Source organism: Notothenia rossii (assembly GCF_949606895.1).
Source record: "Notothenia rossii genome assembly, chromosome: 4".
NCBI lineage: Eukaryota > Metazoa > Chordata > Actinopteri > Perciformes > Nototheniidae > Notothenia > Notothenia rossii.
Genome location: NC_136902.1, coordinates 8,444,115 through 8,472,065, shown reverse-complemented (window position 1 = coordinate 8,472,065; position 27,951 = coordinate 8,444,115). Strand labels below are relative to the sequence as shown.

The 27,951-nt window shown below is 38.7% G+C and overlaps 3 protein-coding genes across 6 annotated transcripts in view; all 3 read right to left on the bottom strand.

The window, feature by feature from the left end:
• LOC307036210 (polymeric immunoglobulin receptor-like) overlaps positions 1 to 27,951 on the bottom strand; it is a 120,031-nt gene that overhangs the window by 46,075 nt on the left and 46,005 nt on the right. The gene's annotated exons all lie outside the window — the stretch shown is intronic.
• Positions 98 to 8,149, bottom strand: LOC307036216 (polymeric immunoglobulin receptor-like). 3 transcript variants are annotated; one of them, XM_079676313.1, is made up of 7 exons: positions 7,885 to 8,149; positions 6,893 to 7,219; positions 4,770 to 5,093; positions 4,544 to 4,591; positions 4,089 to 4,193; positions 860 to 897; positions 98 to 488 (listed from the first exon to the last, which is right to left on the bottom strand). In XM_079676313.1, the coding sequence occupies exons 1-7, from the start codon at positions 7,925 to 7,927 to the stop codon at positions 330 to 332; spliced, it is 1,044 nt and encodes a 347-aa protein (XP_079532439.1). In that variant the 5' UTR covers positions 7,928 to 8,149; the 3' UTR covers positions 98 to 329. The 3 variants fall into 3 exon arrangements, with proteins under 3 accessions (XP_079532439.1, XP_079532440.1, XP_079532441.1); XM_079676314.1 differs by having other exon boundaries at positions 4,101 to 4,193; XM_079676315.1 differs by lacking the exon at positions 4,770 to 5,093.
• Positions 22,162 to 27,915, bottom strand: LOC307036212 (polymeric immunoglobulin receptor-like). Of its 2 annotated transcripts, none has more exons than XM_079676303.1 (7): positions 27,491 to 27,915; positions 26,552 to 26,866; positions 25,514 to 25,837; positions 25,213 to 25,338; positions 24,870 to 24,968; positions 23,844 to 23,881; positions 22,162 to 23,067 (listed from the first exon to the last, which is right to left on the bottom strand). In XM_079676303.1, exons 1-7 carry the CDS (start codon positions 27,531 to 27,533, stop codon positions 22,897 to 22,899), a joined length of 1,116 nt encoding a protein of 371 aa, XP_079532429.1. In that variant the 5' UTR covers positions 27,534 to 27,915; the 3' UTR covers positions 22,162 to 22,896. The 2 variants fall into 2 exon arrangements, with proteins under 2 accessions (XP_079532429.1, XP_079532430.1); XM_079676304.1 differs by having other exon boundaries at positions 22,927 to 23,709; positions 27,491 to 27,913.

Here is a 27,951-nt window from a genome sequence, read left to right as displayed (position 1 = left end):
ATGATCAGTGGAAATGGCCCATTTCAATTTTTTCAACATCCTCCGAGGACCGTACAAATGATTGACCTCTGCTTAAAAATACGAAAATCACAGCCCATTCATTTCGCCTTTCTTTCATGCTGTGCAAAGAAAAAGCAAGAACTTTTATTTTCATCCAGAGAAAATGTGTAGTGCAGAAGATGCAGTATGTTAACATAAAATACGATATAAAAAATATAACTCTATAAAAAAGGTGCAAATCCAAATATATACAGTATAAACAATACAAAGAGGGTAAACGTCTGACACATTACGTAACAGTATGAGGAGACTGTGCCAGACTGTGAGAGTTATTGAGGGTTGTTAACAGTAGAGTACAGAGGGGGCTCATCAGAGCTAGCTTCCACCTGAGGAACAGAGTAGATAACACACTCAGCGTCGCTGTGGGAAGAGCCCTCGCTGACGAATTTGATCTCAGAGTAGGCGTGTTGACTCGGGTCGTCTTCAGCCTGGAGAAAAAAACATTGCATGATTAAATGTCTCTTTAACAACAGAACAAAACAAGCAACTGGACTTAGTTGTGAAGTTACGTCATCAAAACAAAAAAAAGTTGTGTTTGTTTAGGTCTTTTTTCCATATTTAGACGTATTATATTACTGCAGACAATATTGTATTACTTGTTTATCCTTACTGTATTTTGTAAACTAGCTGAAGCAACAACATGGTAGTAATCATTGGTTTTGGCTCAATTTGGTTGTGTTTATTTGGCGTAAGGGTAAATTGAAGAGATTTCCCCAGGAGATCTCACATAGACCCTCGTACACTTCGTTAGTTTACAGAAAACTGAATTAATATGATGCTTAGATTTCCTCAAACTCACCTCTGGTGCAGAAGCACATTGTGTTTCCACATGAGGTTCTGAAAAACACAACAGTACTTTGAGAAAAAGACAGATTTTCAAACATGAAATCACACATTCCCCATTTGAACCAATATTTAGGCCAACCGTTCAAATCGGAGTAAAACAAGATAAATAGATGTGTTTGTAAACAACAGCATATCCAGTATATTTAATCATTAACCACCCTGCCAAATTTGAATTACTAAAGAAAATTGTATAAGTAAAGTATATAAAATAAAGGGAGGCGTGTGGTGCAGTGGGTTGTGCGTTTGTGTTCGGATCAGGGGAGCACAGGTTCAAACCCCACTGCAGTCAGCATGTCGTTGTGTCCCTGAGACACTTCACCCCAAATTGCTCCTGTGGGGATTGTCCACAGTATTGAGTATGTAAGTCGCTTTGGATAAAAGCGTCAAATATGTAACATGTAATGTAATGTAACGTTTCAATGAAAAAATTAACAAGCTATGTCTGTACATGTTTCTAAAATGCATATTAACTTTAAAGGAAGGGAATCCTCATGACACACATTTTTAAATAATTATCATCCGATAAAACAGACCAGTCTCTGCCAGTTTTTATTTATTTATTTATTTTATTTTTATTTTTTTAATCCAATGAGGTTATCAGTGATTTTAAGCTGATTAATTACCGAAATAACATCAACCCTGTGGGCGGCACCATTTTGACGAGTCACATGACTTATTTTACCGGAAGTGACGTGAACTATGCGTTTGGTGTCGAGGAAAAATTGACCTATGTGCTTTGTTCATGTTGTTTACTCTAGTTACTCTCACAATTCTATTGAAATATGCCTCATTGTATCACGAAACATTGCCACAATTCGGATAGGAACAATCCACGGAATGCTCCGTGTGCACCTGCACGTGTGCTCCGTGAATGCTCCGGAATTCTGTCTTTATTTGATTGATTAACTACTATGGAATGTATTCAACTACATTGTACCATTATTATGTTAGGACTCCTAGCCTACATTGTTCTATAAAGAGTGCATTCTGTAGACATGCTTTTTGATTTCTTTTATCATGGCTATACTCATACTTGCCCTTGCCAACCTTGAGACCTCAGAAATCGGGAGCATTTCAAAATGCAAAATAGAGGGCTGGGGGGTTTTAGTGAATCGCCGGAGCTGTTAGATTAACATTAACATGCTGATTGTAGTTCTAAGTGCAATGCCTTGCGGCCTGTAGCACCATCCTTGATGGAGCATAGGCTATGTGTGGGCTGGACCTGTATTCTACAGGAAAGGAGTGAGCAGAGAGTAGAGTAGTTGTCGATTCTTGTTCTGTGACTATCTGCCTCACCCTCTCAGACTTTCAGTTGCGGACGCTACTAAAGAGACGTGTTACCATGGAAACCAAACAATGGTGTAGCTGTATTAAAGTCCGAGTGGAAACAGTCTCGAGTAAATCTGATTTTGTCAGAAATCGGGAGAAATATGACCCCGGGAGGAAACCGGGAGAGGGCAATGAAATCGGGAGTCTCCCGCGAAAATCGGGAGGGTTGACAGCCTATACTTAGTAAAGTTTTGGTTTTGAAAATTATCTGTCATTGTCCTTCATGTCCTTGCCATGCAATTGTAGACAGAATCCATTTGACACGCTTTAGAATTAACAACCATAAACTTCTTATTGAATATGGTCGATACACAAATACTCCTGTAAATGACAGGTTGTGCAAACATTGCCATGAGATTGAGGATGAAAATCATTTCCTCCTAGAATGTAAACGTCATTATAAAACTTTTGATAAAGTCAATTCAATCTTTAATCCAGAACTTCCTAACCAAATAAAATTTCTTGAGTTGATATGTCCATTAATAATAATAATAATAATTGTAAAGTATATAATGCTAAGAAGAAAGGGCTGTACCCGTCAAATTTACCCACCTTACCCAAATTTACCCACATTGGTTCAACCAAAGAGGTGCGTTTCACATCCTTCATGGCAACCAGTGCTGTTCTCAACAGCTTTTTCTAACACCACAGTGTCGAATTCCCTGTGTAAACATATGCAATCCAAGTCGTCTGTGAACAGTTTATTTTCAAGCTCATGACAACATATGTTCATAAGAGGATTGTCCATGGCTACACACCGATCGCAAGTACACCATTCATGTACAGCTCTCCCTACTCGCCCCCCGAAATCAATTGCACAAGTAAAGGGATCGTCTCCAGCAAGATCACCGTGCTGTTCATCCTCATCGTCACTGTCCCTGGATTCCTGACGGTTCTGGCCACTTGGCTCGAACCTGTATGGCTGAATTCCCCCATCCAATCTCTCCACATTGCTCAAAACTTCTTCCTCGGCTGACGAGTCCGAACTCAAATACTCCGCCATGTTTTCGTCGAATGAGCTGTCGTGTTTACAAAGTGAACGCATAGATGACGTCACGACCTAGTTTTTCGGATCATGTGACTACTGAAAATGGCCAAAATGGCAGCTGCCTGACGGAATATACAGGTTTTGATAAAAAAAGAGCTATAAAATCATTATTTACCGGGGAATATCGCTGATTTCTTCAGGGTATGGCTTAAACATAATGTTTCACTAAATACAGAAGTTTTTATTAACTATCTAATGACTGGAGCCTTCCTTTAAAAAAAACCTCTGATCTGACTTCACTGAGTCTCCAAAATAGAGGAAGCTATCCTCTTAGCTCTCTCTATTTTTACGTGTTTGTGAAAAGCTCATTTTTATAAATGGTATAAGACTTATAGGCAGCCTGATTTGTAGTCAGGTGTGATATATATTTAAATGTAGGTTGTTTCTTTTTTAAATAGTTTAATTGTGTACAGTATAGTTGCATACTAACATGTTCTATGTTCTTGATGTTGCAACTTACAAAGCATAAATCTAGCATCTGTTTCTTATTATCACTCTACAAGAACCAGTGATAAAACCTTTAGACTGAGCAGCAGTTGGGTTATTTTAATGCTGTAAATGAATATCCATACCCCAATCTGGTGATGGGGGATGGACATTTTGTGTGAGAAAGTTATTTAAGAATTGTGCGTCTGCTTGTGTGTATATGTGAGTGTGTGTGTGTGTGTGTGTGTGTGTGTGTGTGTGTGTGTGTGTGTGTGTGTGTGTGTGTGTGTGTGTGTGTGTGTGTGTGTGTGTGTGTGTGTGTGTGTGTGTGTGTGTGTGTGTGTGTGTGTGTGTGTGGGTGTGTGTGTGTGTGTGTTACCTGGTTCCTCACTTTTGTCTTTACAAGTCCTCTTCCTGCAGAATACCAGCACAGACAGTGATAACACGACGACCAGGACGACCAGAGACACATACAGGATCACAGCTGTGGTACAAGTTACAGTTATTAGTAAACTATGACATAACACTTAAAGTACCCATAATCCATTTAGTTTTTTTAGGGGGGGGGGGGGGGGGAGACAAAAGGTCAAAAGTATTTGACATAATACTGTCGAAATAGAGTAAATATTTTGAGCGCTGGGAACCTGATTTCATGGTGAAGCATTTTAAGATCTACTTTGTAATGTGTTTTGAAAGATGCTAATTGAAATGTACAGGCTGTGATTGTAGAAAAGGTCGAGAACAATATGATGGAATAATGTGATGGCCATTCCAATGCTTTATTATGCTTCATAAGTTGTTGAAACTTCTAATAAACACAGTGTGTGGATGTACCTTTAGTTGTTTCAGGCTGCTCTGTAGTTTTAGGAGAAGTGGTCAGAGCTGTGAACAAAAGCAAGCAGACAAAAAGAAGTCCTGATGAGAGAAATTAGATCCTCCTGAGTGTCTGTGTGTGTCAGCTGAACTCTTTTAAATTGAGAGTTTAAAACATCAGCAGCTGTCAGTGAAAACTGTCTTCAGAGACAAGAACAAACATTTTCATTGTCAAGCAGAAACTCACCATCAGTGACGATGAGCCTAAACCTCTGGTATAGATCTTTAGAGTCAGGTCCGCCCAGACCACACCTGTACCATCCTGAGTCAGACTGGGTCAGCTGTTCGATGCTCACAAACACAAATCCTCCTGTAACATGTCTGATGCTGTATCTGCCTTTCTTAGTATATGTGTAACTAGTCGTTTCAACAAGATTGTCTTCTCCTTCACATTCTTCCTTGCAGAAGAACATCTCGATCCCATATTGAGTAAAGGAGCATTCAACTACAATATTTCCTCCAGTTTTAGCATCAATTGTTTTTTCTGCAGAAGGATCACCATCAAATATTGCTGTTGAAAAAACCAAACAGTCAATAGACTATTCGTAGATTACAAACGGTAAATTCAATATTTTTTTACTTTGTATATTTCAAAATTTGATCCGGTCACTGAGGCTAAAGGTTTGATGATTTAATGAAACAGCCTTTTAAATAAATATCTTCTTAGGAGATTTAGCAACTCATTATCTTACGTTGTGCTCAGAATTGGATTTGATATCATTATATTTTTGATTTATATTAGATTTGAATGCTTTATTCTATAACACATAGGTTTGAGCAAGCTCTCTGATTGGTCAATAGGCGTGTTTGATTCCACGATCAAACAACGATCAAATAGAACGTGCCTAATCACAAAGTATCCAGTGGCCTACACACGCCACTAGCCTACCGAAACTACTTCCATGAGCCTACATCGTGTGGTTTCCATAGCGACGTTTAGCGACACACAGCCGTTACACTGTTATACATTGACTCTCGTTGGAAATCGGTAGCTACAAAATGTCAGATTTTAAAGTTAATTTTGATTTGTTGGGGGGCCTCAGTATTGATGAATGGTTGGACATGGACATAGACCACAAAACCAACGAAAGATTTGCGGCTGTTTCAACTGACGAGTTGAGTGCGTTGGAAAAAAGTCTAAATAAAAAGAGTACATTGGCGTCAACTACCTGGGCTGTCAAATGTCTCAAAGCGTTCTTAAAAACCCAGGAGAAAATGGTGGATTTCGGAACAGTGTCCAAACCGGGGCTGAACAGCTTACTTCTATCTTACTACTATCGTTACCATGGGAACTACTTTCTAGGAACTACTTTCTGATGGAGATTAACTCAAGCAGAAAGCGTAGGTTTGGGAGCAAATTAGCCCACATTATGAAATTATTTTTAACAATATTGTTGATTACAATGATGTTGTTTTTGTTTTTTTATCAATTGTATCTGATTGAGGTTAACTGATAATTAAATATGTTTAAACTTTAGAGATGATCTGTTGCAAAGAATGACATTCATTTTGAAAGGATTTCTTCACCCCTTGAAAGTATCGTTTTTATATTATTGCTTACCCTGAGTTACCTTGAGTTCATTTGCTCATTACTTCCCTAAAACCTTACTTAACTAAACAGTAAACACTTCTGCATTTACTGTTCTTGAGAAAAGAGGCTTGTCTTTTTATGCAGAAGTGTTTTAAATGGTGAGGTTTAAGCAGAATGCATGTTTTAGGGAAGTACTGAGCAGACAGCAAATTACATTGTGACTATACAGCATGAGTTGTATTAGAGTTAGTTAACGGATGTTTGAATTCACTACAACTTTTCTCCATTTTGGGATTCTTTGTTCACCGTGGAGTCATGCTAGAAAAAGTTATCTTCCCAAATTCAAGGTAACACAGGATGAGAAATTCATTAATCAAAAAATTGTAATTTGGGGGGTAAAGCATTCCTTTAAAGTCCCGACCGCAGCCACAAACCACCAGTTCAGTTGTTTTTAATATTGTCTATTGATCTCAATCTATTCCTAATTATTTTCAACAGAACAGAGAGCTGTCTCATAGACTGTACTACATTCAGCAATGGAAAACACACAACAGACCAATATGCTCCTGACTCTGGTATTAAATTCTTCATCACCAAAATATCACTTGAAACAACAATAAGTGTCTTCTTTACAATATTATTCAAATGCTTGTGTACGTGTATCAGTTTTGGTTTATCCGTTACTTTCAGAAGAGATGTAGGATTAAGATGAGGTAAAGGTGAGAAGATAAAACTATTTCTGGACAAGAAAGAACATTCAGTTTTTAGTAGAAACTCACCGTCAACAACGATGATTTCAATATTCTCATATGAAGTTCCTGAAGAAGATCCCACACCACACCTGTACTTTCCTGAGTCAGACTTGGTCGGCTGGGAGATGGTCACAAACACATCTCGCTGTTTATAATCAATCCTGTATCTGCCTCTCTGAGCTGAGAAATCAGCTGTTTCAATGAGAATGTCTTTTTGATCACATGGTTCCTTACAGAAGAACTTCCTTTCTCTATAAGAAGGAAAGGAGCATTGAACTCTGACATCTTCTCCTTCAGTTGCTGAATAGACAGAGAGTTGGGCACTGACGAGACCGGTGTTTCCATCCTGCAGAGCTGAACAAAGGATGAACCATCATTAGTAATGGTCAGTACTTCCTGTTAGATGCTGCAGTTTGATGACAACACTTCTTTGGAAACAAAGACTACATGAAGTCTCTATCTCTTATTTTAAGCGTTACATTAATGCAAATAGAAATAGTATATCATCTTGTTTTTTTTTTGTCCACACCACTTCGACAAAACAATTAGATAAGTATATACTTTATTTATCCCAGAGTAAAAAAATGTTAAAAGATATAATCAGACACATATATAATAAAAAGTAAAAATTAACATTAGCGGCATGCATATATAAGAATACAAATCTAAAGATTAATAAATGAATCAAGACAAATATTTAGCAGATTAAATGATTATGATAACAATCATTAGCAGTAAAAACAAGCACATACATTATTTATAAACATTTTTTTTTAAAACAGTTGTAGACCAACTATAACTTAGTTTTACTCAGTCAGAAGATAATAACCGAGTTGAATGATGATGTACAGTTTGTTTGAGGAAGTAAAACATATTTTTGAAGCTTATGTCATTGGTTGCAAAGGTACTAAAAAGCCTAACTTTGAAATATTTGAATAACTCTTACTGCTGGAGCCTTGCATTAACTCAAGAAATACTTTAATTTCAATTACTGACATGAAATAAAGAGAAGTACTCACAGAAGAGGAGGAAGAAGCAGATCAAAGTGTGAGAAATGTTCATGCTGAGACTTTGATGGTTTATCACTGACTGTCTTTTTTTACAGGAAACTTGTTACTTCTTTAAATGATGAAGTCCCTCCTCCAAAAACAACACAGCTCTACTCTCCTCCCCAACACAGAAACACTCTGGTCTAAAAATACTTCATGAATATACTGAATTTACAGAGAGGGTTATTTGTGAATAAACGACCATCTGTAACGTTTGCATTCAACGGGAGCACTAGAGGGCGACTTTAAAACGTAATTATAGGACGTATTAAGCGCTTGAACAATCGGCATATTTGGTCGTATGAGTTGGAGGACTTGTTGCAGCTTCCCTAATGTTAAACATACATCCAAACATATGTTAGGTTAAAGTCAATATCATCTTTTCTTGAGTATTTCCATTTACTGATAAATTATACAATATACTTCATTACACTGCTAGAAGCATTTTACTCCCTCTGTTGTTTTTCCTCTGAAAACTAATTGTTTCTCTCTTATATTGTAAGATGTTGAAAAAAGTGAACAAAAGCATGCATTTGCAGGGACTTCCTGTGAAACTGAACCTTTATTTTGGGATACAGATTTCTCTGTAAGGAAGACAACTTTTTTCAAATTGCATTAGAGGTAGTTTCCTGTGTTGTGAAGGAACAACGTGCTCAGCTACAGTCCGGCTGAACCACTCTAAAGACTACAGATGTATTATATATATTATAAGATCTTAAAAAGAACAGAAAAGCCAATGTTGATCGGAGACACATTAGAAAAATGTACAACAATTCAGGTCATCTAATAATAAAATAGAAGTGACTCATACTGGTAGCTGGTCACACTTCTAACCACAGGAACAAAAAAGACAGACTCATTTTAAAATACGCAACATCTGATGAGCACACATCTGGGGGAGTATATCTGTAAATAAAAAAAGGGAAATTACGTTATATAGAAAATGACAGAAATACAAAGTGTACTCACTAAAAAACCAAGAAGATCAAACCGTGGTAAACTGCAAGCCAACAATACATTCTTTACACCATGTCCCAAAAACTTTGGACAAGATCAAACTTTATTGGAACCCAGGAGAATTATTGTGTCACAGCTGCAGATCAGAGTCGGAACACTACCAATATAGAATAAAGTGTAAATATTGACAACAAACAAAAACAGCTTAATCCTTTTCCTTTGGTTGGGCCATTTGTCTTATTTACACTTATCTGATATCCGTTTTTACATTTAACAAAAGTTTTTATGGATAAAAAAGCAAGAGATGTAAAAAACGTTCCCCCACTAGCATTCTTGTTTGGGTCTGTGACCGGGGATAAAGCTTGAGGATATTTTTTAAAGGATGCCGCCTAAAGCTGCTGTTTGATGAGCCCAGAGTTAAATAACCCTAACTGTATTTTATGAATTAGAAGCAGTGTCAATGTTTTAGTAATCATCGGTTTCATCTCCATGTGGTCGTGTATATCTGGCGTGAGTGTGAACAGAAGAGATTTCCACAGGAGGAGATCTGCTCCGGCCGGCCTCCACGATATCATCGTACACTCGGTCGGTCTACAGGAGAAGAGGTGTGAATATCAGCTGGTTTCACAAACACTTATGATCTGGTTTACCAAAACTTACCTCTGTGACAAAATCATATTGTGTTTCCACAGGAGGTTCTGAAAAACACAGCAGTACGTTTAGATGACGACACTACACCAGGGTATATGTAGGAATCCTGAAGTCAAATTTAATACATTTTAAGACCTCATCACAACTTTGAGTTCTAACCAGTTGGCAACACACTTTACCTCACATTTACTATATTGATTGTAAGATAGCAAAACTAAACAGAGTGCAGACAGACTACTGAAGCCTCCTTTCCACATGAACTTCAACCTCTCTGTGAAGGTCAGGTTTAATGCAGTATGCTGCTTTTTTGCTTCTGTAGACTCTGTGCTCTTTCATTCCAGTAAAACTCCTCAGAAACCATTAGAAACCAGTATTTGACCAATAAACAAAACAATTGACAAAACTTTGAACTATGAAATATGTTAAACTTTGGTGAGCTTCAGCGGGGTAATGCCATATAGGAGCTCCCTCACAAATACCCAGGGGTTAAATTGGGCTGGGGCTGTCCGGGGCTAAGCCCTGGCACATAAGACGATGCTCTGACGTCATTACCCTCACACATTTGTCATATGTTTACAAAAAAGGATATATATGTTAAGACTTTTCTCGTTCTTAATATAGACTATATTTAGGGTCTATATGTTGACTTTACTTTAAAATAGCAGATCTCTGTGACCGGATATAGTTTGGCTTAGACCCCGGCCCCACAAGGACACATACGGTAAAACGCATACGCAAGCGCAAAAAAGGCTTCCGTTCACACGCATTCGATTCATTAACGTGTCCGTTCACACTAGACCGCTGGAAATGCTTGAAACGATGTAGTACATATGTCAGGCCTGTAAGTGGCGCTGCTGCCGCCCGAAATACACCAAAAGCAGCGAAGAACACCACGGAGCATGGTTGCCCTTCTGTTTATTCTCCTGCTGTATCTCTCAGGTAGTCCACCAGCAGATGAAAAACACCCACCTCTCCGCCTCTTCCAAGGAACGAGGGGACCGTGCGGCAGTTTCCGTAAAAAAAATGTTCCGCCGGTCAACATGTCCGTTTAAATTTAAATTTAAAGTTTAAATCTTCCGTACAAAATTAGGAAAGTGCCGGTCAGAGGTCTTCTTTGTTATTTATTGAGCTTTAAAACAAATTGATAACGACTCTGTTCTCTGTATATTAATATAAGAATATTTTATAAACGGTGACTGCCTCTCTTTTCCTCCCCCTCTTCTGACAGCCCAGCAGCAGCAGGAGACGTGGGGAGAGGGAGGCGGGCTATTTCATCGTTATCAGAAAATGATCATATAGGGCTTACACACGGAGCCGTTGGACCCCCAGAGCGTTGCGTATGCCGGTCTACGCACCTTGGGACCCGTTACCGTAGTCGTTTAATCCCCCCCCCACACACACAGAGCGGAGCAAGGCAACGAAATTTAAAATAATAAGCAGCATTTTACGGCGCGCTATGCATGGGGCCGCCTTGGGGGGTTTCCCGACATGCCGTTTCAGTAAATTAAAGGGTGTTTCATGTTGTCGTTGCTTTGAACCTTCTTAATACCTTGGAAAATGCTTTAAAATACTTTTTAATACTTTTTAATAGCCTTAATTTTCGCTAAATTGATTTATCAACTCTTAATACTTTTTAAGACCCGCGGACTCGATTATCGTGTTGCTTTTAATCATACGAAGCCAGATTAAATTAAATAACTACTTCTCCAAACTGCCACTGGAAAAACATCTTGATCAGTCAAATGGAGACAAACACAGATTCATCCCTCATCAAACTCTCATTATCCCAGTTTTGTTTATCGGTTTCCTGTTTTATTATGAAAGGTTTTCTTCCCTTGTCATGTCTGTTTGTGCTTCCTGTCCTTGTGTGTGTTTTCCTTCCTGTTTTGATCGTGTGTCCTTCTCTGCCATCTTCTGAACACCTGCACTTTGTTGGTTTTCTGTTTAGTAGTGATGGCAAAATGAAGCTTTGAATGAAGCATCGAACCACTTGGACAATTGTGTCGGAAATATGTTCATTTCTCGAAGCTTCAGTTACAGCGACCTCTCCTGGCGAAGTGCAAGGCTGCAGTGGGTTTAACGTATCTTTGCCTTGAAAAATATTTGATGCACACACACACTAAGACAGAATATAATGTTCTATTTGCAATTAAAGATTGATAATTGTGTGTATTGGGTTATTGAGAAGAGACTGGAGAGTGCTGGACATTTTTTTGGGCGGAGAGGGCCTTTTATCAGTTATTAAAGTTGAAAAGCAATGATTACAAGTTTTACTCTTCCGGGCTTTGAACCACCTGCGTGGAGGATATCACCGCATCCTGGCCGCTGGCTCTATCCACTGGGCTATCTATTCCTTAAACAATTTAAGGGTTTTTATATTTCTCTTTGTCTTTTTGTTCACAACTTCTCCACTTCAGTGTCAAACTGCCATCACTACTGTTTTTCTCATATTCATTCCTGTATGTCGTTGTTTGTCGTTTTCAGGAACATCTGTTATATTATTTGCGAGTATTTTAACTCTGATTGTTGTGTCTGTTTCAAAGGTTGTTTTATATGTGGAGAAAGATCAGGCAGTTAAAACTTTTCTGTGAGAAATGTTAAGTTCCTGTGTGTTACCTGGTTCCTCACTTTTGGCTTTACAAGTCCTCTTCCTGCAGAATACCAGCACAGACAGTGATGACACGATGACCAGGACGACCAGAGTCAGACGCACATACAGGACCACACCTGTGGTTGTTGGAGCACAAACACAGGTCTGTTTTACACTGACAGTTATTGCACTCTAAAAATGAATTCAGTCGACCTTTCACCACCACTTAATTAAATGCATGGTTGCAAGATAAAAATGTGAGTTAATTGATTTAGATAAACATTTTAAGTTGCACACATTAATTTATAAGCTGAGTTGACGTAATAATGTTGGTAATTACATCAACTTAATATTGTTTGTAATTTGAACTCTGATTTCTGCGTTAATTGACTTAAAACAAAATTCAAGTTGTAGTAAGTAATGCAATTGGCTTGATAACTTAATTGTTCTACACCTTGAGTTAAGGATTTCAAGTAGGCCTACACTCCCACTTAACATGCCTGGACAAGTCCCGACAGTTAAGACAAATATAAATATACAAAGGACATTTTAATGTGAGTTTTATCTTTTGTCATTCAAATACAGTAGATAGCTTTGTAGTTGCACTGTATAGGCTAATTGCTGTTTGACCAAAATTAGCAGCCTTTGAACTGTGAATAGTTATGTGAGAGGGTACAAAGTAGCAGAGGCTACTGTGAGAGTAAAAATACTTTGGTTACTATTGTGATATCGCTTTTTATTAAAAATGAATCTCGGTGAAGCAGATCAAGGACATGCTTCTTGAGGTAGGATCGTTATTTAGAGTTATCATTGAAAGGCAAGTTGTTGTCAGTCACCCATTCAGAATATATTGATTTAGGTCATTTCTCTTTTTTTCCTTTTTCAAAAATAGCACAATACAATTGAAGTACGCAGAGAACTATAGCCATCCGCTGCCTTGTCGTGTACCTTGGAGAAAAGGAAGAGGACCTTTTCAAGGAGTTTAGCGACGTAATTAAAAATCTTGAAATAAAATAAATTCCAAGGAAAAAAGCACTGTTCTCTGTCAGTTACATTTTTAAGCATATTGCACTTTTGGCCACACCCCAATCAATAATATCGTAGCAACGTTCAGCATGGATAGGTGTTGACAGCAATGGTATGGGAAAAGGATTGTGTACAATTTTGAAAAGTGGCTTCTGCTCTTCACTTAACCAGTTCAAATATTGCATGGAACCTGCAAAATATATGAGAAGATACACTAAAACTTGCACCATTGTGATTGACTAAAACTTGTCCACATGCATTTAAACACTAGGCAAAGTACTCAAAAGCACCTCTGTGTGTCTTCAGGACCACATTGCCATGACAGCTTATATAAAGAGGCTTCGAATATATTTAGTATTATAACATGTTTTAATTGGGGGGTGGACTTCACATCCTCTAGGGCAGGGGTGGGGAACATCCGGCCCCCGGGCCGTATACGGCCCGTGAGACCATTTGGTACGGCCCTCGAGGTAATTTATAAACACACGCAAAAAAGAAAAATGTGTAAGAAATCTAGACCGCAAACAAATTAAACAAGCGAGTGCCTGTTTTTCCTTGCCAAGGTCAGGGTCCATGAACACAACACGAGCCTAACCTGTCATCACGTGGTATATGTGTCGTCTGAACGGGGTGCCGGTATGCCGGAGAGCAGCAGAACGTCGCCCCGGCTCTTCAGAAATTGCAGTACCCATAAGGAGCCGTACACATGCCGCAGTTTTTGCGTGGCTGTGTCTTTAGTTGAAAGCCCAGTGTCGATATGTTCATCTGTCATACTGATCATACAGTCAATAACGTTGTTGTTATTAGCATCTGGTTAGCTAGCTATGCTAATGAATATAAGAAGCTTTTTCTACAACCAGTGAGGTAAAGGCACATCTTTATATGATCATTATAGTTATAAAAAAAATAAGAGAATAAAGTAAACAGGTATAAAATACTATATGACAGAAACAAAAAGTTGTTATTAATAAACAAGAATACAGTTTGAAAGGGGAGTGATTTGTAAAATATCCATAAAGAAAAATAAATCTGCTTACAGTTCTGTTTCATATGGTGTTGAGAGATGTATCCATAGATCTCCTCATGTTGCTCTCAAAGTGCACCAGATTGATGCTTTTAACTTCAACATTTAAAAAAAAGAAATCTTGCCCCCAGACCCCCCCGAAACTAAATACATTTGCACACATCTTGTGTGTCTATGCGCGAGTCATGGTAAGATATCTGGATTAAGAGGTTGCTTTTTCTTTGCACAGCATGAAAGAAAGGCCAAATGAATGAATTTGAGCATTTTTAAGCAGAGGTCAATAATTTGAACGGCCCTCGGAGGATGTTGAAGAAATTGAAATGGCCCTTGAGAGGAAAAAGGTTCCCCACCCCTGCTCTAGGGGGGTCCGGGGTGCCCCCCCGGGAAGATTTTGTTGAACATTTTAAAGTAAAATGCTTCAATCTGGTTCACTTTGAGCGTCCAATTCTTACTAGAGACTGATCTAGGTACAATTCTAAACACCCATATGAAAAAGATCGGTTTACATTTTATTAATCGAATCATATGAACATAACCAATAACCTAGCATAACCAATACAAAATAAATGTAGGCTAACTTATTTTATTTTTGAGGTTCATTTATATCTTATTTTAACAGTCAACATTTATTTATTTATGCATATTTTTAAATCTCTCCAGTTTTAAACAATATTTTTGATTTACTGTCCTATAGTATACATTGGAATGATTTCAAACCTGTTTTTATTTATCCTAATAATTATAAAGGTGTGCCTCTTTACTTAATTATGTCCTCCACCAGGGGGTGCTGCAGCACCCTCAGCACCCCTACTTCCCACGGCCCTGTGCTTCGCCCTTAACCCAATAGCGATAGCCTTAGAGGGCAAAGCCTATACGAAATAGAACTGCAGTTACCTACTGTAACTCCAGCTTCTATGAGTATTGGCGTAGCCCTCTAAGTGCTGGCCCTCACTGGCTCTACGAATAGCTGAAAAGAGTCCTATTTATACCGGAAAGGAGTCCGAAGGTGGGGCCCACCTCGCAGGTGGGCGTGGACTACAAGTGTTTTCAGTGCTGCGCGGGTACGCAGGGGATTACCCCAATAGCGATAGCCTTAGAGGGCTACGCCCATAGAAGCTGGAGTTACAGTAGGTAACTTCAGATATGGCGTTTCATCACAGCAGCATCTGCCGGTAGACTCTCCCGCATGAGCTCAGCCCCCTCCCTTTTTTTTTTTTTAAAGCTTTATACCCAAAATCAGTACTTTTGAAACAGGAAGTGAAATAAAGGGATACAGTATGAGGCATGGCTAGAATGGGTGATCTGTTTGGAATTTTGATCAAAACACTTCATAGACATGTTTTTAATATATTTTTATATATCTGAGACCTATGCTATTGCCTAAAAATAGCGTGATGGGTGCACTTTAACCGGCGCAGACAGCGGGCAATAGAGAGAGAGCGACACAGGGATGTCCTCGTTCACCCCAGCTTCTCAACGACGCCCTTTATTGCTGGCGTGTTCACAGACCATCAGCTGTCACTGGAATGCACTCCAAATTAATCCCTTCAGACCTGTGTGATTTAGTTTCCACATGTTTATTTAAATGAATTCATCCGTCTATTTTTATTATGGTTTTCAATGTATTTTTTTCGGTCCTGTATTTGTTTTTCCAGGTATTAGATTTTAATTAAGTTATAATAATAATAATTGATGGATTGATTTCACTATCTTATTTGAGCTTGTTTCATATAAACATTCGTATTGGATGTTGTAATTTAATTTCTCTAACAGAAGTGAAACACAAATCACTAAAAGATTTTTAGTAAGTTGTCCGTATTTATACAGTATATATCCTAAATGTTTGACGTTCTGTGGTTTTTATCCACAAATGCAACAAAAAGCACAAATAAGAACTGTAAGTTATTATTTTATAATCAAACCATTATTATTGAACTCAAAGAATCTATTTTCTGAGGAAGCTGAGATCCTTCCGCGTGAGCAGTAAGATTCTGGAGATCTTCTACCAGTCTGTTGTGGCCAGTGCACTCTTCTTTGCTGCGGTCTGCAGGGGGGGAAGCATAAGACACCGGCAGGATCAATAACCTGATCAGGAAAGCTGGGTCTGTCATCGGCATCAAGCTGGACCCCTTTGAAGCTGTGGTGGAGAGGAGGACACTGAACAGGCTGTTGTCCATCATGGATAACAGCCCCACCCATCCTCTCCACCTGCAGCTGGACAGTCAGCGGAGCTCCTTCTCCAACAGAGAGCTGCAGCTCCGCTGTCGCAAGGACCGATACAGGAACACGTTCCTGCCCACTGCAATAACACTGTAAAATAAATCACCTCTGGCTGGAAGAGAACTCTCTGCTCCATAGTTTCTCTTGAATAGAACCACTGCATCTGCTTTTCTTTTCTTTCTATTCTTGTTTATTTGTAGTTTTATTGTAAAATGCCTTGTCTTTTATGCTGCTGAAACACAAACTATTTCCCAAATTGCGATCAAATAAAGTACCATCTTATCTTAACTCTTATATTTCACATACTCATTTATATATTTAACTCATATTGAAGCTCAGAAGTGCCGTTTGCGTTGCTCTCATCTGTGGATAAATCTTTGAATTTTGAAATGAGCAATTCATACTTTACTGTAACATTCAGATGAATCATCAATTTGCATGCAGTGCTTGAAGTGTAGCTTTTTTTTGGAATTTTGTTGTAATTATTTTTGGACTAATGTTAATATTAGAGCTAAAAGATTGGTGTGGCCTAAACAAATCAGCGGTTAGTAATGGGAGTAGGACGTTGGGAAGGGGGCATCGGCATCTTAACTCAACTCGATTTGGCCTCGGTGATCCAGTAGGAAAACGTTCAGTAGTCTTCGTTTCTCTTCAGTTTCATAGTGAAGCCTAAATGGTTTCACGAACATTCAAGGGAACCCTAAAACTGTGTTATCAAACATTTTAAAAAGTACCTGAAGCTGGTGCAGCTGTTCCCTCCGTCTGCTGCTGATGGGTGGGGGTTTCAGGGGAAGAGGATGAGGATGTGAAACTTCTTAAACTGGAGCTTTGACTCTGAGGTGTTGGGGGTGTGGAGGCTGACTGAACTTCAGTGGAAAAAGGTCGAAGAGTCCACTTTGGTTTGGAAGTGGTTGGAGCTGAGTTCAACGACGACACAAAGAAAGGATGTGAACAAATAGAGGCAGTATTTTAGTAAAGATGCATTTTAGAGTGATTTCTCTTGATTTGTAATCGGAAAAAATAATGCTTATAATTAAAATTAAAATAAAGCTTTACCCATGTAACAGATTCAGTTTATCAGGTGTTTTTTTTTTAAAAAGGCCCTGTTTTGCATTTAGGGGTTTCCCTTTCCTGTAGTGTGTTATATAGGTTTGTGTGCATGTAAATGGTCTGCAAAGAATAAAATCCCTGTGAGCCCTCCAGAGGGAGTTTCTCTCCCACACACACTCCCTCCCCCTCCCTGAAACGTCTCCATTGGACTCCTTTGTTTACTTCCTGTAACATAGTGACATCATTATGCACTTCTATTGGCTAGCGCCCCAACACATTGTACGTGATAGGCCAAGGGGCGGGCCATCTCTAAGCGATTGACCAATCACAACAGATTCGTCCAGCTAACCAATCAGAGCAGACTGGGCTCTGGTTTCAGACAGAGGGGGAAAAGAGGTGCTGCAGCACAGGCAGCATGAGAACAATAAAGAGCTTTTTGAACATTAAAGCATGGAGACATGTCCCAGTAGAGACACTACATACTGATATGAACCTGACAATGAGAATAACAGGGCCCTTTAAGAATGGGACCTGTTGTTTTTAAGTGATAAATGTTAACAGTTGTAAGATTACATATATTTGGTATTTTTGGAGCTCTAAAACCTAAGCATACTTTGTGTTTTAGTAAAAACTCACCATCTTCTACTATGATTTCTATCAGATCATGTGAGTTTAGATGCCAACCTCTGTCCAGACCACATATGTACCGTCCTGAGTCGGACTTCGTCAGCTTTGTGATGCCAACGCGAACACGATACGACAGAAAACCATAGATATATTCAATGCTGTATCTGCCTTGAGTAGCCCTGTCACCAGTCGTTTCAATGAGAATGCGTTCCTCACAGTCTGGTTTGCAGAGTAACTTCCTTTTTCCTGGAAGTAAAAAGGAGCAATGAACTGAAATATGTCCTCCTTCAGTCCCTGTAAAGACGGGGTGTCCTTCTGCAGAGACAAGACCAGTGTTTGGACCCTGCAGGGCTGTTAAAAAGAAAAGCAACAGTCACTGTCTGTGCCTCCTGTAACTAATTACAGCAAATACTGAACTACATTTACACATTGTCAAACAACAAGGTGCACAGGTAAATCACAGTCTAACAGGCATTGGATCTGTGTATATTGTTATCACATAAAAAAGTTTCAAAAAAGACATTATTATTATTATTATTATTATTATTATTATAACATTATTGGAAAATCATCTTTAACTTTGTCTTTAAAGGTCCCATATCATGTTTTTCTGGATAGTACCCGTCCCCGTGTGTGTTATGAAGGTTTTTCTGCATGTAAACGGTCTGCAGAGTCACAAACCCTCAAAGTACACCCTGTAGCGAGTAAAACTCTAACACAGAAAATACCTGTCTATGCTGCCCCAGAATGCCTCGTTGGAGATTTTTAGATTCTTCCGGGTACCAAGTGACGTAACGATGATCCAAATCGACCAATCCGTGGAGCTCCTCACACACCAGGATCCCTTGGTGTCACTATCAAACGCAGTGGCGGGACCTTTAGCGTCGAACATAGAGCTCCCTGAACGTTGGTAATAGACGAGTTGGGATCGCGGAGAAACACTCACTCAGCCGTATCTTTTCTCACGTGTGTGTGCTCAGGCTGAGTTTCGCCATGTCTCGCAGACCCCACGCAGCAACCAGGAAACTACACCAGTAATACAGCTCACACTGTCCGCTCCTCAAGCCTCAAAGGGCGGAGCAGAGAGCCCCGCAATGTTCCGCTAATACGGCACCCAGGCACCCACGCAGCATTCTCATCGGTTTGTCATTACTGGTGTCATTTTCTGGTTGCTAACAAACGCCATTGTAACACATAAAGCACAGTGGGCTCATGAATACACATACTATACAGAGATGCTGTATGAGAAACCACTGTGAGTTTGGAAAATTGCATAATATAAATCTATTGTAGTAAACCTCAACAATGGAATTATGATCAGTAGAAATGGCCATGACATGGGACCTTTAACTTAATATATAAGACGCAATAAACCTATTTAATGGCATACAACGTAGTAGCAGCTCCATTACGTATTAAAACGCTTTCTGTAAAATAGAAAGTTAATATGATATTAAAATACATCAGCCACTGCAAAGTTTTATTTCGAACTTTATAAACACACTTACATACAGTATGTACCCATAAACAGTCAATGTGTGTAGACTGTTAAGTATACAAACATATTAAGTGGAACAGAGAGTTGAACTGTTCATACATTCAGTCAAACTAGAAGCTGTTACAGATGTTACATTTGAGTTTCCTGTCGTAAAATAAACACAAGTATTTACATTAGTTGATCACATTTTTTAAGTCAATGCAGTTCAATTTGCTGAATTAATTTTAAACCCCCTTTCTCCATTACAACCAAACAAACCATAAGATGGTTACACGTTGTTGAGGCAGAATCTCTGCTTCGCGCCGTTCCCCTATGAGTTTGTTTTAAAAGAAGGAAAAGTCAAAGCACCAGGATAAGGGTTAAACAGTAATCTGCTTTAATGGCAAAAACATACAATACATCACCCAATCACCTAATCACGAAGCACTCTGCAGAGTACTCCGGGCTCAGGTTCTACCACCGTGTGAGACACGTCTCAGGAACGGCAAGTCAAAAACAAGAGCGCCGATCTTCAAAATGATCACAACATTTATACACAGGTGGGGAGGAGTTTTATCGCTTGCTCTTCCCTAGCTATTTGTTATTGGCGAGTTCACTTCTGAGCGAGCTAGCCAGTGAGTTGGCAGTGTTCCATTGGTCGGTTTCACTTCTGGGCGGGACCCCAGGTAGTGAGTCTGCAGTTGTTGAATCCATCTGTTGCTTCACAGTGTGTGTGTGTGTGTGTGTGTGTGTGTGTGTGTGTGTGTGTGTGTGTGTGTGTGTGTGTGTGTGTGTGTGTGTGTGTGTGTGTGTGTGTGTGTGTTTGTCCCTCTGCCCTTAGGCAGATCCCTCAATCAATGATTTGGAGTCATGACAGAGGACTCTTTGACAGGACACATACTCATTCCCCATAAACATCTATAACACACACATCCTATCATGTATCTTATCACACAACAGTCACCGGTTTTTCTTCACAGCGGCAGGGTTGTATTGTTCCCAGCCTTTGTCCCCTCATGGAGAATATTCATGTCATGCTATATTCCAGGGACTGTGAAAGCCATATTTGTAAATATCCAAACGCCATCGTCCCATGACAGTCACCGCATCAGTCAACCAACATAAGTTAATTGTTCTTGTGGCTTAATGGCTTCCCTGAACTTCCCTTCACCCCAAAGTCAGCTTACTAGGAATGAATACATTTTATTGATAAGCTCAAAAGGACGTTTATCTCGTTTACTGCTGGGTGACCCAAGTCTCAAGGCCTCTTTTGGGGTCTGTAGGAGATAAACATTACTTCTACAAGACTTTAACTGCCTTATATCTGAAAATGTATCTGGGAATTCCCCTGTTAATTGCAAGGACTATTGATAATTAACAGAAAGACCCTAGGGGCCTCTTCTTGGTATCTGCTAGGCAGAAGTCACTCAATGCAGAAATCACAAGTTTAACACACATTCTATATAAGGTGACATTAAAATGAATATACCAGATTGAACTTTCCTGCCATAACACGTTACTTTAATCCTTCAAATAATTCAAATAATACTTCAATTCCCCCTTTTGGTCTCGCCCCACGAGACCAACTCACATAAGACATTTGAAACACAACTGTCATTCTTTGCTACTGTGTCTGTCCCCCTTCATTAAACCTTTGGGAACAGAACACAACTTTCAATGTCAGTGAAGGAACTATCAGAGTGCGAACCTGAGTGCCAGACAGCAGTGTCCTTGCGTGTTGTTGAATCATCAGGGCCCCCCTCCCCCTCAAAGGAATACGCCAACAAGGGTAGCTGATAGGGAGGGGGAGATGCGGCCTTTCCTTCAAAGGTGGAACTGATTAATCAGAGAGAAGTAGACTCCTGAAGGAAGATTTATTTTGGGAGCCTCTAGCAGGTTTCTCAGAGAACGCTTTTTGCTTATTGTGTTAGGTAGTCTCCTGTGTGAAGTCTCAGCAGCACCAATGCGAATACTACAAAGTGAGACTATAAAAACTAACCTGGCTATTAGAAATGTATTTGAAAGCATATGTGTTTGCAGGATTGTTGCTGAATTTGTATCCTCATGGTTGATTGCAATTATATTGTAAAAACCTTTGGATGAAGGTAAAATGTAAAAAAAAACTTGTTGATTAAAAATACATTAGGAATATGCTCATACGTTTTTTATATTAAATACAAATAATGTGACTCATACTCATGGCTGGTCACACCTTTACCCACACAAACAAACAAACAAACAAACAAACAAACACCTGATGGTCACACAGCTGGGGGAGTTAACATTAAATACAGAAAGGAAGATGACGTTATAGAGAAATGACAGAACTACAAAGTGTACTCACTGAGAACGAAGAAGATCAAACTGTGACAGACGTCCATGTTCCAGTCTCTGATGGTTGAGCGCTGTCTCTTTCTTCTTCACTGGCAAACCAACACGTTTTCACTTCTCTAAACCATGGAGTCCCTGCTTAAAATACAATAAACAGCTTGACTCTCCTCTAACACCTGCATGTGTATCACGTATGGTTTCACTTTAACACTATGTAACTTAATGCAGCAAATAATATATTTTGCTTTCAACATTAAAATGATTAAATTATTGTCAAACACATTTCAGAAATAATTCGTTTAAGATAACTTTTATTTGTATATGTAGAAGGTGTGTTGAGCAGCAGATGCAGTACAAAGCAGGAAGAGTGCTAATATAAAAAGCAATATAAAAAATAAAGCTCGATAAAAACATTGTGCAAATCCAAATATATATATATAAACAATACAAACAGGTTAAAGGTCTGGCACATTACGCAACAGTATGAGGAGTGGCCTCTTGTATCCCGTACTGACCACATTACCTGGTTTAAGTTTTAGAATTTCACAACTATTTATTTATATTCTGCTATAATTAAACATTTCTGTAAATGAAGCCTTTAACCAAAATAGTCAATTTAATAGTCAAAGCTAATTCATATCTTATGCTAATCTGCTAACTTGACTAGAACAGTCTATCTTACAGAGATAACTTTAATACCATATCAAGTGTAATAAAATGAACTTTATAAATAAATTGAAGCCATAAAAAAGCTTTTTACATTAAACTACAGATCATTTAGCTGAGGCTTTTATCCAAAGGGACGTACAATAAGTGCAACCAGCTTTGACCTGAAGCAAACTGTTGAAGCGGCACGTTTGTGAACTAGAGCAGAGCTGGACTGATCATCACATGAGCAGGTCATTCAGAGCAGGTTTGAAATAAGTAAATGGTTAAATAATCGTACATATTCCCACAAACATCTCTTATTTTCCGATTATTTATGCGGCTGCTTAATTCACACCAGCTTCTTCTGCCAGACTGTGAGAGTTATTGGGGGTTGTTAACAGTAGAGTACAGAGGGGGCTCATCAGAGCTAGCTTCCACCCGAGGAACAGAGTAGATAACACACCCAGCGTCACCGTGGAAACCGCTGTCGGACGAGCCAACGCTGACAAATTTGATCTCAGAGTACGCGTGTTGACTCGGGTCGTCTTCAACCTGGAGAAAAAACCATTGCTTGATTAAACATGTCTTTAACAACAGAACAAAACAAGCAACTGGACTTGGTTGTGAAGTTACGTCATCAAAACAAAAAAAAAGTTTGATTTGTTTAGGTATTTTATTCATATTTACACATATTATATTACTGCAGACATTGTCCGAAATGAATCAAATCTGGCATCTCAGTAAATATGATCAGGAAGCAGCAACAGGTGCAAAAATGTAGCCCATACCGATTGAAGGTTTTGTGATCCCTAAGTTAAAAGTGTATAACTTTTGTTGGTGTATTTTGTAAACTAGCTGTAAAGACAACGTTGTAGTAATCATTGGTTTTGGCTGAATTTGGTTGTGTTTATTTGGCGTAAGGGTAAATTGAAGAGATTTCCCCAGGAGATCTCACATAGATGTTGGGCCATGACCTGGCTCTTGGCCATAACAAAAGCGTGGAAAGGACAAGATATATGAAAAGATATCTATTAACCACAACTCAACGTAAACAAAACTAACATAAAGGCAAGGCAAAAGCATAAACGAAAAGGCTTCTCTCCCAAAACAGGTCCTCCGCGGAGAGAGACATCGAGAGTCTGCCTCAGGCCTTTTAACCCCCCGGTACCAGCAGCCAGGTGTCCTCAATCAATACTGACAGACAAAGGGAGAACATTAAAGGGCCACACACACACAACAGGCGATAGCAAAGCAGGTGTCGTCACAGTACGCTTAGTGGGTTTACAGAAAACTGAATTAATATGATTCTTAGATTTCCTCAAACTCACCTGCGGTGCCAAAACACATTGTGGTTCCACATGAGATTCTGAAAAACACAAAAGTACTTTGAAAAAAAGACTCAGAACAGATTTTCAAACATGAAATCACACATTCCCCATTTGAACCAATATTTAGGCCAACCGTTCAAATCGGAGTAAAACAAGATAAATAGATGTGTTTTGAGTTTGTAAACAACAGAATATACAGTATATTTAATCATTAATCACCCTGCCAAATTTCAATTACTAAAGACAATTGAATAAGTATATACAATAACGTTTCAATGAAAATAATAAAAAGCTATGGCTTTACATGTTTCTAAAGTGCGTATTGAATTTTTAAAAAGCCTCCTATCTGATTCACTGAGTCTCGAAAATAGAGGAAGCTATCCTCTCACTGCAGCTCTCTCTATTTGTATGTGTTCGTGAAAAGCTTATTTTTATAAATGGCTTGAGACTTGTAGGCAGCCTGATTTGCAGTCAGGTGTGATATAGATTTAAATGTAGGTTGTTGTTTTTGAATTGTATTATTGTGCAGTTGCATAGATACTAGACTATATGTTCTATGTTAGTGATGTTGAAACTTACAAAGCATAAATCTAGCACCTGTTTCCTCTGCAACAACGGAAGGATTATCGCTCTACAAGAACCAGTGATAACCAAACCTTTAGACTGAGCAGCAGTTGGGTTATTTTTAACGATGTAAATGAATATCCGTACACCCAATCTGGTGATGGGGGATGGACATTTTGTGTGAGAAATTTATTTTAGAATTGTGCGTCTGCTTTTAAAGTTAATATAGATCAAGAGAAATCAGAATCTTTTTGTGTGAGTGTGTGTGTGTGTGTGTGTGTGTGTGTGTGTGTGTGTGTGTGTGTGTGTGTGTGTGTGTGTATGTGTATGTGTATGTGTGTGTGTGTGTGTGTGTGTGTGTGTGTGTGTGTGTGTGTGTGTGTGTGTGTGTGTGTGTGTGTGTGTGTGTGTGTGTGTGTGTGTGTGTGTGTGTGTGTGTGTGTGTGTTGCCTGGTTACTCACTTTTGGCTTTACAAATCCTCTTCCTGCAGAATACCAGCACAGACAGTGATGACACGATGACCACGAAGACCAGAGTCAGACGCACATACAGGACCACACCTGTCGTTGTTTGAAGAGTTACATGTAAACAATGACATCTAAGACTCAGAGTACCCAAAATCCATTTTGTTTTTTAGGGGGGGACAGGTTATCTTTAGGTGAAGACAACAGCTCAAAAGTACTTGCCTTATATTGTCAAAATAAAGTAAATCTTTTGAACACTGGGAACCTCCAAATTCTATTGTTCTTTTATGTCTCACAAGTTGTTGAAACTTTATCTAGTAAACACAGTGTGTGGATGTACCTTTAGTTTCTTCAGGGTGCTTGGTGGTTTTAGAGGAGGCTGGTGTAGTTGTGGAACTTTCACTTTTTGTTGTTGTTGTTGAGGAGGCTGATGGGACGGATGATGAAGGTGTAGAAGTGGTCAGAGCTGTGAACAAAAACAAGCAGACACAAAGAAGTCCTGATGAGAGAAATTAGATCCTCCTGAGTGTCTGTGTGTGTCAGCTGAACTCTTTTAAATGAGTCTAAAACATCAGCAGCTGTCAGAGAAAACTGTCTTCAGAGACATGAACAAACATTTTCATTATCAAGCAGAAACTCACCATCAGTGACGTTGAGCCTAAACCTCTGGTATGGATCTTTAGAGTCAGTTCTGCCCAGACCACACCTGTACCATCCTGAGTCAGACTGGGTCAGCTGTTCGATGCTCACAAACACAAATCCTCCTTTAACATGTCTGATGCTGTATCTGCCTTTCTTAGAATATGTGTAACTAGTCGTTTCAACAAGATTGTCTTCTCCTTCACATTCTTCCTTGCAGAAGGACATAGTGGTCTCAATGTGAGTAAAGGAGCATTCAACTACAATATTTCCTCCAGTTCTAGCATCGATTGTTTTTTCTGGAGAAGGATCACCAACAAGTTTTGCTGTTGAAAAAACAAACAATCAATAATTACTATGTGTATTTTACAAATCGTAGTTTCATTATTTATAACTTTGTGTTTTTTCAAACTTGATCCAGTCACTGAGGGAGGAGTTGTGACGATTTAATGAAACAGCGTTTTAACTAAATATTATTCAAGGAGATTTAGCAAATCATTATTTTATACTGTGCTCAAAACATGAGTTATTATTCATTAATCAAAAAATTCTAATTTGGGGGTTATTGATTCCTTTAAAGCCCCGACCGCAGCCAACGACCAGTTCAGTTGTTTTTAATATTGTCTATTGTTCTCAATCTATTACTTATTGTCTTACTTTTCAACAGAACAGAGAGCTGTCTCATAGACTCTACTTCATTCAGCAATGGAAAACACACAACAGACCAATATGCTCCTGACCCTGGTATCAAATTCTTCATCACTAAAATATCACTTGAAACAACAAAGTGTGTTCTTTACAATAATATTCCAATACACTTTTGTACGTATGTGAGTTTTGGTTTATCCGTTACTTTCAGAAGACATGTAGGATTAAGATGAGGTAAATATTCATGTTGCACTTGAGTTTTTCTTTGCCACATCTACACTGTAGCCAATGTGCACATGACAATAAAGCATTGAAATTGAAAAAAAAAGTATGTGAAAGGGTACAACTATTTAGACACGGAAGAAAACATTCAGTTTTTAGTAGAAACTCACCATCCACAACAACGATTTCAATATTCTCATATGAAGTAGATGCATCCACACCACACCTGTAGCATCCTGAGTCAGACTTGGTCAGCAGAGAGATGGTCACAAAAAAGTCTTTCAGATCAATGCTGTATCTGCCTGTCTGAGCTGCGGCATCAGTTGTTTCAATGAGAATGTCTTCTTGATCACATGGTTCCTTACAGAAGAACTTCCTGGTTCTATACGAAGGAAAGGAGCATTGAACTCTGACATCTTCTCCTTCAGTTACTGAATAGACAGAGAGTTGGGCACTGGCGGGACCGGTGTTTCCATCCTGCAGAGCTGAACAAAAGATGAGCCATCATTAGTAGTTGTCAGTACTTCCTGTTAGATGCTGCAGTTTGATCAAAACACTTCTTTAGACACAAAGACTACATGAAGTCTCTATCTCTTATTTTAAGCGTTACATTAATGCAAATCCTACAGTAAGAGTACATCATCTTGTTTTTTTTATGTCCACACCACTTCGACAAAACAATTAGATAGATATACACTTTATTTATCCCAAAGTAAAGATTTAAAAAAAAATATATAATCAGATACAAATATAATCAAAAGTAAAAATTAACATTAGCGGCATGTATATATAGCAAGAGTACAAATCAAAAGATTAATAAATGAATCAAGAAAATATTTTGCAGATTAGATCATTATGAAAACAAGCATGTACATTATTTGAAAAAAATAACCAGTCATTGTAACTTAGTTTTACTCAGCAGATAATAACTGAGTTTAATGAGGATGTACAGTTTGTTTGAGGAAGTGAAACATACTTTTGAAGCTACTAAAAAGCCTAACTTTGAAATATTTGAACATCTCTTACTGCTGGAGCCTTGCATTAACTCAATAAATACTTTAAAGGAGAATTATTCAATTACTGACATGAAAATAAAGAGAAGTACTCACAGAAGAGGAAGAAGAAGCAGATCAAAGTGCGAGAAATGTTCATGCTGAGACTCTGATGGTTTATCACTGACTGTCTTTCTTTACAGGAAACTTGTTACTTCTTTAAATGATGAAGTCCCTCCTCCAAACACAACACAGCTCTACTCTCCTCCCCAACGCAGAAACACTTTGGTCTAAAAATACTCCATTGAATGAAATGAATTGTCCTCTAAGTTTCAGTAATCATTATGCATAATAGCTCCTTTCATTGTGTTGTTTTATTATAGAATATATGATTCTGTTTTTATGTCTCATGAATACACGTAGGAGCATCTTAATGTTGTAGTTCATAGGTCACCAACAGGCAGACCTATACGGACCCGTACCTCTCATCAACACATTATTAAGGGATCTTCTATTTTAACCGGTGCAGACAGGGGGCGAAAGAGAGAGCGACACAGGGATGTCCTCGTTCACTCCAG